The sequence below is a fragment of the Aquarana catesbeiana genome, linkage group LG12 (genome assembly GCF_042186555.1).
Source record: "Aquarana catesbeiana isolate 2022-GZ linkage group LG12, ASM4218655v1, whole genome shotgun sequence".
In the NCBI taxonomy this organism is placed as follows: Eukaryota; Metazoa; Chordata; class Amphibia; order Anura; family Ranidae; genus Aquarana; species Aquarana catesbeiana.
The window spans coordinates 229,053,686-229,064,837 of NC_133335.1; the positions used below are offsets into that span (position 1 = coordinate 229,053,686).

Below are 11,152 nucleotides of genomic sequence, written 5' to 3' on the forward strand. Positions count from 1 at the left end.
TTTATGAGGACTTAGCAGTAATAGGATTACCCCTTCTCTATCTCAAACGGTAATCTGATAGCCCATCTGGGGACATGCATAGCGCGTCTCTAGAAACGCAGTATCCTTTGCCGCAGTTCATAAAATACCTCCATCCTGTGGCCTTTCCATGAGAAGGTTTACAACCCATTGATGGATTTTTAGAAATCGCAGAAAGAAAGCTGAGGTTGTGTGCATGGTGCAGGATTCAAATCATATGGAATACCTTTACTCTGCTTTTATTATCAGCATTAAAGCGGATCTTCACCCATCTAACGTTTTTTTTTTTTAGGAGTTCATGCAGAAACTTTTCTAATCATGATAATTTACTCACATGTTCTGTGAAGTAAGTCCGATTGTGGGCGATTTCGTTACAAAGAATAACTTTTAAAAATCACAGACAGCGGTTCCCATCTTCGTTGTGGGCATTTGAAACCCACAAGCACGAAATTCCGGGATGCAGTGAATGCTGTCCTCCCAGCATTCACCGCTCGTTCCCGCGCATGCCCAGTGTCATAGCCGTCTGATTCTGGGTTGCCATGACAACGGGCGGCGTCGTCGGAAGTTCCCGCCCCGTTGTGATGGCAACCAAAAAGTCTCACGAGATTTGGCGGAGGTTATCCGCAATGTCTCCTGGGATGAAAGACAATGAGATCCCAGGAGACATTGCGGGGAACGAAGGATATGACGTCAATACCCGCAAAGTCCACGCCCACAGCCGCAGGGACAGAAAAAAAGAAAGACAGATAACGTAAGGTAGGTAAAAAAAAAAAAAAAAAAAAAAAAGCTCCATATGGCACTCGGTGTTGCTTTTAGAAGCCACCGAGATGCTGATTTAAAAATGGGTGAAGATCCGCTTTAAAATAATACAAAATATGTACATAAAGGTCTCAAATAAATACAGAAAAAAACAGAAACTGGATGATGTATGTGAAATACACTCTATGGCCAAAACTTTGTACCTCTGACCCTCAACACCTTCATGAGCTTGTTGGAATAGTGCCCCATCATAGGTGTTAGTAGGAGAAATAGTGCCCCATTGTTGGTGTCAGTGAGAAGACTAGTGCCCCAAGGACAAGCAAAGGGCCGCAGTTTGGAGAACACTGCCATAAGAAACCAACATTTCTGGTTCTCGCAGAATCCCTTCCTCAAAGCAAAATGGCACTGTTAAGTGAAAGGAACCTTGTGAGGCACCAAAATGTTGGTCTCCTAAGCCTTATTTGACGTTCTCCACAATAAACATGTGATACGCATCTATTTGAAGTGGTGGTGACTTTGCATCTTTGCATTTCTTCTTAGCATGGCACTTCAATCTCCCGTCATTACCAAAGTCAAGTACTGTGAGGAGGGCAGCTTCTTTTTTTGACTTTAGGAATGAGAAGACCTTGCCTCGCAATCCTCATCCAATTCCTTCCACAAGTGTTCAGAAGGGTTTGGGAAGACCTTGATCACACGTTGGGCTTCACGTTGGACGCTAAAATAAAAACCAAACAAAAAAGACCCGGCTCACCATCGGTGTTCCGGTTCATCCCAAAGGTGATCAGTAGGGATGAGGTCAGAGCTCTGTGATGGACACCAAACTGGTCAAAAAAGACATTTATTTTTTATTGCATTTAAGTGTAAATATGAGATCTGAGGTCTTTTTGACTCCAGATCTCACATTAAAGAGGACCTGTCATGCTTTTTTTTTCTATTACATTTACATTTATTACATTTTCTATTAAGGGACAGTGTAAAAAAATAAAATAAAAAGTAAAATAAATAAGAAAAAAAAATAAATAAATTTTTTTAAAGCGCCCCGTCCCGCCACGCGCTTACGCACAAAAGCGAACGCATACGTAAGTCGCGCCCGCATATGAAAACAGTGTTCAAACTACACATGTGAGGTATCGCCGCGGTCGTTAGAGCGAGAGCAATAATTCTAGTGCTAGACCCCCTCTGTAACTCAAAACTGGTAACCTGTAGAAATTTTTAAACTTCGCCTTTGGAGATTTTTAAGGGTAAAAAAAGTTTGTCTCCATTCTACGAGCGGGCGCAATTTTGAAGCGTGACATGTTGGGTATCAATTTACTCGGCGTAACATTATCTTTCACAGTATAAAAAAAAAAAAAAAAAAAATGGGCTAACTTTACTGTTTTTTTATTTTATTAATTTCAAGGTTTGTAATTTGTAATAGGAATAAAAGTGATCCAATTTTTTTTTTTTCTTAAAGGGACAGTGTAAAAAAATAAAATAAAAAGTAAAAAAAAAAATTTTTAAAGCGCCCTGTTTTCTTTACATTTTTTTAATTTAAAAAGGTGTATTTTTTCCTCCAAAAAAATTGCGTTTGTAAGACCGCTGTGCAAATACGGTGTGACATAAAGTACTGCAACGACCGCCGTTTTATTCTCTAGGGTGTCTGAAAAAATATATATATAATGTTTGGGGATTCTAAGTAATTTTCTAGCAAAAAAAAAAAAAGATTTTAACTTGTAAACAACAAGTTTGAAAATTAGGCCCGGTCCTTAAGTGGTTAAACCAATCACAGTCTCCGGTTCTTCCGATGGCTTTCATGGCGGTTGGCTCTTCATCCTGAACCGTATTTCCATTTTTATAAACATCTTGATGTTCTCGTCCTCGATGTTCCTTTCCAAGGCGCTCAGCGCTCTCTCGCCGCCATCTTTGTAGAGTTCCAGCAGCTCCTCCGCGTAGGCGATCCAGACGCAGTTGTGGCAGCCGCTCATGCAGCAGTGGGTGGGGGGAGGCGGGATAGGCGGGTCTACATTTTGACGGAGATCGCCGCTCACGGGGCTGGGGGAGTCTGCGCTCTGCATGGAACCGTCCTTACCACGGGAATGGCTGCTGGAGATCGCTTTCCTGCCGCATGAGACGGATACGGACTGAGAGATCCGTCTAAGCAGGGAGCTCGGTATCTGCAAGACAGCAGACAGGTGAGTGAAATATTGGGGCATACAGAAAAAGAAAGGGCGATTTTATTCTATTTTCATGAAAAAAAAATAATAATAAATCAATAAATAAATCATACCTACACCACACAGGCTACATTGTAATTTAATGTCAATTTAAAAAAATGTTCTTGCCTTTTCAGTCTGCAGCCGCAGTGATTTTCTGTAGAATGCAATACGGCCACCTGGAGGGTGGAGATGGTATACAGAGCGCCCCCCATAAATGTCATATCCTGCTTCTGTGATTGGCTCACTGATTTTCCCAGAAGTCTGCACTAAGATACAAGTCCTGACCCCTGCATTCTGTACATTACACACTCCTGACCCCTGCACTCTGTACATTACACACTCCTGACCCCTGCACTCTGTACATTACACACTCCTGACCACTGCATTCTGTACATTACATACACCTGACCTCTGTACATTACATACACCTGAACCCTGCACTCTGTACATTACACACTCCTGACCCCTGCACTCTGTACATTACACACTCCTGACCACTGCACTCTGTACATTACACACTCCTGACCACTGCACTCTGTACATTACACACACCTGACCCCTGCACTCTGTACATTACACACTCCTGACCACTGCACTCTGTACATTACACACTCCTGACCACTGCACTCTGTACATTACACACTCATGACCACTGCACTCTGTACATTACACACTCATGACCACTGCACTCTGTACATTACACACACCTGAACCCTGCACTATGTACATTACACACTCCTGACCCCTGCATTCTGTACATTACACATTCCTGACCCCTGTACATTACATACACCTGAACCCTGCACTCTGTACATTACACACTCCTGACCCCTGCACTCTGTAAATTACACACTCCTGACCCCTGCACATTAAACACTCCTGATCCTTGTACATAACACACTTCTGACTGCCTCTACTCTGTACATTACACACTCCTGACCCCTGCACTCTATACATTACACACTCTTAACCCCTGAACTCTATACATTACACACTGCTGACCCCTGCACTCTATACATTACGCGCTACTGACACCAGCACTCTGTTTAGCCCCTCCCACTGCCAGCATAATTTTACCACACCCACCATTCCCTGTATCCTCCCCCCCCCCCCAGGAACTCTCCTTTCCCAGGTATAATACCTGCCCACCCATGGAAGCAATGACACGGTCCCTGGAAGTGACCAAATATACACAACTCCACACACAGCTCCTCTATCAGCCCCAAAAGCATTACCATAGCAACAGGCTGTACTGGCCAGGAGGGCACCCCCTGCGACCCCTTTTGCTCGCTGACATTGCCAGGCGGATATGACGTCACACCCGTACTTCTCCCGAGTAGTGCCAGAGTCAATGATGGCGGATAGGGCGATGACGTACAATGAATGGGCCGGAAGAGCGCCGTGTAATCCCACGTGTTGTATGTACGGAGCGGAGCTGTGCCGGTGTGATGGGGAAGAGACCGGGGAATAAAGCGGCTGGACCGGCTGCCCGGGCCGGTGCGGGGCGTCCCCGCGGGTGAGTGACTGGCACAGGGCCGGGGGAGGGGATGGAAGCCAGGTGGGTGCTCTGTGGCGGGTATCGAGGCTTCTGGTGTCCTGAGGGGTGCCCAGGTGGGGTGCATGGAGCGGTGCCCAGGTGGTGCGGCGTGCCCGGAGGGGTTCCCAGATGGGACGGCGTGCCCGGAGGGGTTTCCAGGTGGGAGGGCGTGCCCGGAGGGTTTCCCAGGTGGGAGGGCGTGCCCGGAGGGTTTCCCACGTGGGGCGGCGTGCCCGGAGGGTTTCCCAGGTGAGGCGGCGTGCCCGGAGGGTTTCCCAGGTGAGGCGGCGTGCCCGGAGGGTTTCCCAGGTGAGGCGGCGTGCCCGGAGGGTTTCCCAGGTGGGAGGGCGTGCCCGGAGGGTTTCCCACGTGGGGCGGCGTGCCCGGAGGGTTTCCCACGTGGGGCGGCGTGCCCGGAGGGGTTCCCAGATGGGACGGCGTGCCCGGAGGGGTTTCCAGGTGGGAGGGCGTGCCCGGAGGGTTTCCCAGGTGGGAGGGCGTGCCCGGAGGGTTTCCCACGTGGGGCGGCGTGCCCGGAGGGTTTCCCAGGTGAGGCGGCGTGCCCGGAGGGTTTCCCAGGTGAGGCGGCGTGCCCGGAGGGTTTCCCAGGTGAGGCGGCATGCCCGGAGGGTTTCCCAGGTGAGGCGGCGTGCCCGGAGGGTTTCCCAGGTGAGGCGGCGTGCCCGGAGGGTTTCCCAGGTGGGAGGGCGTGCCCGGAGGGTTTCCCAGGTGAGGCGGCGTGCCCGGAGGGGTTTCCAGGTGGGAGGGCGTGCCCGGAGGGTTTCCCAGGTGAGGCGGCGTGCCCGGAGGGTTTCCCAGGTGAGGCGGCGTGCCCGGAGGGTTTCCCAGGTGAGGCGGCGTGCCCGGAGGGTTTCCCAGGTGGGAGGGCGTGCCCGGAGGGTTTCCCACGTGGGGCGGCGTGCCCGGAGGGTTTCCCAGGTGAGGCGGCGTGCCCGGAGGGTTTCCCAGGTGAGGCGGCGTGCCCGGAGGGTTTCCCAGGTGAGGCGGCGTGCCCGGAGGGTTTCCCAGGTGAGGCGGCGTGCCCGGAGGGTTTCCCAGGTGGGGCGGCGTGCCCGGAGGGTTTCCCAGGTGGGGCGGCGTGCCCGGAGGGTTTCCCAGGTGGGGCGGCGTGCCCGGAGGGTTTCCCAGGTGGGGCGGCGTGCCCGGAGGGTTTCCCAGGTGGGGCGGCGTGCCCGGAGGGTTTCCCAGGTGGGAGGGCGTGCCCGGAGTGTTTCCCAGGTGGGGCGGCGTGGCCGGAGGGTTTCCCAGGTGGGGCGGCGTGGCCGGAGGGTTTCCCAGGTGGGGCGGCGTGGCCGGAGGGTTTCCCAGGTGGGGCGGCGTGGCCGGAGGGTTTCCCACGTGGGGCGCCGTGGCCGGGTGAGACGGCGTGCAGGGAGGGGCGCCCAGGTGTGGCGGCATGCCCGGAGGGCCACCCAGGCTTTGGGGCGAGGGGGGGGTGCACAGGGAACACAGTCTGCATGGGGGGGGGGGGGGTGATCCTCTCTCTCTTTTTTTTTCCTGTTGGGTTATTGATCACACCGTGCAAATAAAGTCACAACTTCGTTTTGTCTTAATTAGGATAGAGTTGACTATGGTGGGGACGGCGGGCTGGAAGTAGTGATGAGCGAAACTATGCAATGGGGGGGGGGGGGGTATTACCCTCCTATAGTTACCAGAATACAATATCTGTCACTATAACGGATCTTTATTTCTCTTCCTTGTAGAAATGCAAAGAAAAAGACAAATTCCAAACCCGAGGACTTGGATACTCAGGAAATCCCATTCAAGCTGCGAGAGATTATGAGAAGCCAGATGGAAATGAACAAACCAAAGAAAAAGAGGAAGCCAGGTCTGCCATGTGTTGTGTCTTCGTAATTATTGGGGGGGCAATTATTTTGTTGCTTGGAGGTAATTCTAATCTTCCAGGGTTTTGTGCTTTCAGGGCTACGGAAACCGCTTCACCGCTTTCCGCCCGTGCTATAGCCTAAAGACGGCTTCCAGTGCTATAGACGTCATCCCGTGGCTTGCGTGCCCCCCTGCGGTGTGTGGACGGAATGCTCTGTGATCGCTAAGTCCTTCGGACTCGGCTTATCACAGAACAGGGTAAAGGGCCATATACAGCGGTCCTTTTCCATGTGATCAGCTGTCAGCCAGCTTTTATGCCCACCAGTGCAACCTCATCGTTTTTTTTGTTTGCTTCTCTAGCAAAAGAATTAAAAAAAAAAAAAACCCTAGTGGTGATTAAATGCCACCAAAAAAAGCTCTATTTGTGTGATAAAAATGTCATACGGGTACGGTGTTGCATGACCGCGCCATTGTCATTCAAAGTGTGACAGCGCTGAAAATTGGCCTGGGCAGGAAGAGGGTAAAAGTGCTCGGTAGGCAAGTGGTAAAAGCTGAATTCCAGGAATTTAGCTACTTTGTTAAAAGTGAAGGCACGCTATGAGTTAAGTCCAAGGAGGTGCATGACCTCTCCTGGACTTCTCTCTATTATATCTGACAGGTTTATTGCTTTGCGGGAGAGGCACCCTACCCCGGGATCTGAGGGGAGATAAACGCACAGAGCAGCTATGGCCGCCCATTCACAGCAGCCTTTGTATTTTGTGAATGTGTTTTTTCAGAGTATCAAGGCTTCTGTGATTGGGCAGTAGGAGGGGGAGGGGCGGGCATAGCGGCTGCAGCAAATCTACTGTTTAACTGCTTGCAGCACAGGCCAATTCTGTCATTTCTCTCCTAATGGCGGTCATTGCAGTTTTTTTTTTATGTTGGTTGTTTGCGCAGCAATTTTTTGGGAGAAAAGACACATTAATAAATTTGAATGCAAAAAATACAATATAACCCAATAATATAAAATATTTTACGTCGAGTATATAGATGCCTAACCTATCACGCTTTAGAATTGCGCACACTCATGGAATGGCGCCAAACTACTGTACTTAAAAACCTCCATAGGTGGCGCTTTAAATTTAATTTCTTTTTACAGGTTACCAATTTTTAGAGTTACAGATGAGGTCTAGCGCTGGAATTATTGCTCTCGCTATAATGTTTGCGGCGACACATTTACGTGTGTGTGTGTGTGCGTGTGAACTACTCATGCGTTTGCTTTTGCACACAAGGGGACGGGGGCGCTTTAAAAAAAAAAAAAAGAGAGAAAAAATGTTTTCACTCCCCCCCCCCCCCCTTTTTTTTTTTTATCTTATTGCTATCACAAGAAATGTAAACATCCCTTGTGATACTTGTGATAAAAATAAGGGATGACAGGTCCTCTTTATGGAGACATTTGGGGTCTATAAGACCCCAGATCTCTCCTCTACCCTGGAAAGCACGAGGAGGAGAAAAAAAAAAACATTGATCTGATGTTTTCCAGAGGGGAAAAAAAATGACAGTGTTTTCGTCTGCCAGAGTCAGAAGTGATGTCATGATGTCGCTTCTGGCCTCCCAGGATCATAGAGAGCGCCTATAACCTGACGGGGCTGCTGGATTGCATACTGGATCCCTGATTACACGGCAGAGCGGGCGCCAGGAGTAGGGGGGGGGGTGTCCCCTCCTGCTGCCTGTAAAAGCAATCCAGGGGCTAATCAGCCGCTAGCATGGCTTTTACATGAGTGAGTGAAAAAGATACCAGGATGATGCCTGTAGCTGCAGCCATCATCCCAGTGCAATGACTTCCAGTCCAGGACGTCATATGATATCCTGTGGATGGGAAGTTGTTAAGATGCTGACATCCTAGGGATCAGTATCAGGCTCCTGGAAATGCAGCAGTGCGGGAGCACTATAAACCTGTCGGATATAAATAATAGAGCGAAGTCCAGGAGGTGTCATGCACCTCAATGGACCTAAATTTATAGTGTGGCTTCACTTTGTACAAAGCAGCTGAATTCCTGGATTTCAACTTTTAAAGGCTCTCTCCACATATACACCAATCAGCCATAACATTCTGAAACCTGACAGGTGAAGTGATGACATTGATTATCTGGTTACAATGACTTCAGAACGTGGGTGAGATATATTTAGGCAGCTAGTGAACATGTTGTCCCTGAAGTTGATGTGTTAAAAGCTGGGGGGAGGGGGGGATGTCAAGTGTAACGATTTGAGGGAGTTTGAAACCCCTTCTATTTCAGCTGACCGGTCCCGTTCATTTCTTTTCAGTGCGGAAACAAAGGCCACAAAATGAAGGGTTGCAGACGGACATTCCAGTGCCGAAGTTCAAGAGGGAGAGAAACGAATCGGTGGGCGCCTACCTGAACCGCATGAACCGGGAGACCCAGCATGTCCTCTTCCTCACCAACAACCAGCTGGAGCGCCAGCCTGAGATGGAGCTGGACGATAAGGGAGAGCTTCCCAAGAAGAAGGAGGAGGTGGAGGTCCCAAAGAAGGAAAAGTCCGAGAAGAGGAAGAAGTATGTCGCCCAATAAGAACACTGCTTTGTGTTCATTCTACTCTCCGACCTCTGATTCCAGCTTGGTGTATATTTTTTTTTTTTCATAGCCAGCTGAGGGCTTTCGGGTAAAGGTGAGCCGTGCGGCTCTAGAGCTATCCAATCAGTTTTGTGGGGCTGTGAATGTGGGATGCCCCCCACCAGCAGTGTTTGCAGGGGGTTCCCGGACCCGAGATCCTGCAGTAAATTGCAGAGAGAGCAGGAGGTGATTGGGAAACATCCACTCCCTGATCCTCCCTGCAAGTAATGGACTCAGAAGCTACACATGTTATCCCTGTTTTGGATTCACAGCTGTCATTCCCCCGGCTACTGTAGCATGATCTGTGCTTGATTAGCTGCAGTGGAGGCATGGGGGGGGGGGGGGGGGGGCATTCTGCATAAAACCAAAAATTGCACCCCAGTGAAGGAGAAAATTGACTTATTTGTGAAATTCTATAACCAACGAGAGAAGTCCTTCTTTTTTATTTATTTTTTTTCATTTGTTTAGCAAAAAATAAAAACGCAGTGGTGAATTAAATATCACGTACCGCGTAATTGTCATTCAAAGTGTGTCAGTGCTGAAAATTGGCCTGGGCAGGAAGGGGGTGACAGTGTCCGGTATTGAAGGGGTTAATTTTGTCACGGTACGTTTTTGTTGACGGAGTCCCAATAATCAGAAAATTTCCGGTTCTAATGTACGTCCATCTACCCCGCAGGTTTGATCGGAAGTGTTTGGATAAATTTGTTCGGAGGAGAGAGGAGAAAAAAGTGGCTCGTCTGGAAGAGGAAATGTTCAAAGGTAAAGTGTAAAAGTTTCTTTTTTTTTAATAAATGGCCATTGCTGAAAGATCTGAAGAGTAAGTGAACTTTAGACAAAGTAAGGTCCGCCTAGACCCCCTAATCTTACAAAAAGTTTTGGCGCACCTAACGGCTGCTCAGCGCAAAATCATGTAAAAATAAAAAAAAAGGAGAGAAAAGCGCTACTTCCTAAATGTAGCATTTATTAAAACATATTTCTGAAATGAAAACCCATTACGCACTCACATACAGGATGATAAAAAAAACGTATCCGTACGTCTCCAGCTGCTTGCGATCGGGAGCTTTCCGATCATCTGACGGCCAACCACAGCATGACCATAAACTTCGCTCCTGCCTCCCAGCATCCTAAACCCCTTAAAGGGCCGGTAGGTGCCAGCTCCAAAGAGTTAAGGTGATTGGAACCAGGAAGTAAACCAGGAAGAGCCAGCAAAAGTAGCAGTGTGTGTATATCACATGGATGAGAACCACCGTGGACAGCAAGGAAGTGTTGTAGGCCTACAAGACTGTGATGATGTCATGACAAGATGGCTGTGATGATGTCATGACAAGATGGCTGTGATGATGTCATGACAAGATGGCTGTGATGATGTCATGACAAGATGGCTGTGATGATGTCATGACAAGATGGCTGTGATGATGTCATGACAAGATGGCTGTGATGATGTCATGACAAGATGGCCGTGATGATGTCATGACAAGATGGCCGTGATGTCGTCATGTCATCCTTGGGAAGAAGCTAATCAAGTGCAAACTATGCTTGATTGGCTTTAACAGCATGCAGAGGTGACATTAGGATTCTAATAGACCCCTGATGTCTCACCTGCACTTTATTATCACAAAAGGGGCTTATCAGTCTTGTGTGCAAAAAAAAAAAGGGGGGGGGCTCAGGCAGTGAAAGGACTAAAGTGGTTGTAAATCATCCATATACCCAGTGAAGTTAGTGGCCTCAGGTGATACACAGAGGTTAAACAAATCCTCCTACATAAGTTGTACCTGTTTATCTGCAGTATGCTCTCCTCCTACAGCTGTTCAAAGTGCAGACCTCATACAGGATCTCTTAAAGCGGGGAGCTGAAGTTGCACTGTGAGGAGAGCTCTGAGAGCTGATTAGAGGGTAGGGACCCCCCCCCCCCTCCCCCGACCCTCCTTCACACAGGGCTGAGGCTGTCAATCGCGGGCTGTGTGTGCTGGAGCTCCCTTCCCTGTCACCTTTTTATCTCTTGGTGTCAGAAGTGACTCATGCAGATAGCAGAGGAAGGAGGCAGCAGGCAGAAATGACACTTAGTGCTCTGGAGTGAGACAAGAGAGGGATATGCTTTGTTCATATTTCATGTCCGAGGTTTACATCCACTTTAAGGGTGCAATGGACAAAGCAGAAACACACAAATTTGCTCAGTGACTGCAGAAA

General features: G+C 48.9%; 1 protein-coding gene across 1 annotated transcript in view; it reads left to right on the plus strand.

Annotated features, from left to right (window-relative positions):
• The first annotated feature begins 4,295 nt into the window (after nt 1–4,295).
• CCDC137 (coiled-coil domain containing 137) overlaps nt 4,296–11,152 on the plus strand; it is a 9,842-nt gene continuing 2,985 nt past the window's right edge. The window contains 4 exon segments of the mRNA XM_073606878.1: nt 4,296–4,488; nt 6,234–6,358; nt 8,659–8,908; nt 9,643–9,725. Coding sequence (XP_073462979.1) covers nt 4,352–4,488; nt 6,234–6,358; nt 8,659–8,908; nt 9,643–9,725 — 595 coding nt within the window. The 5' untranslated portion in view covers nt 4,296–4,351.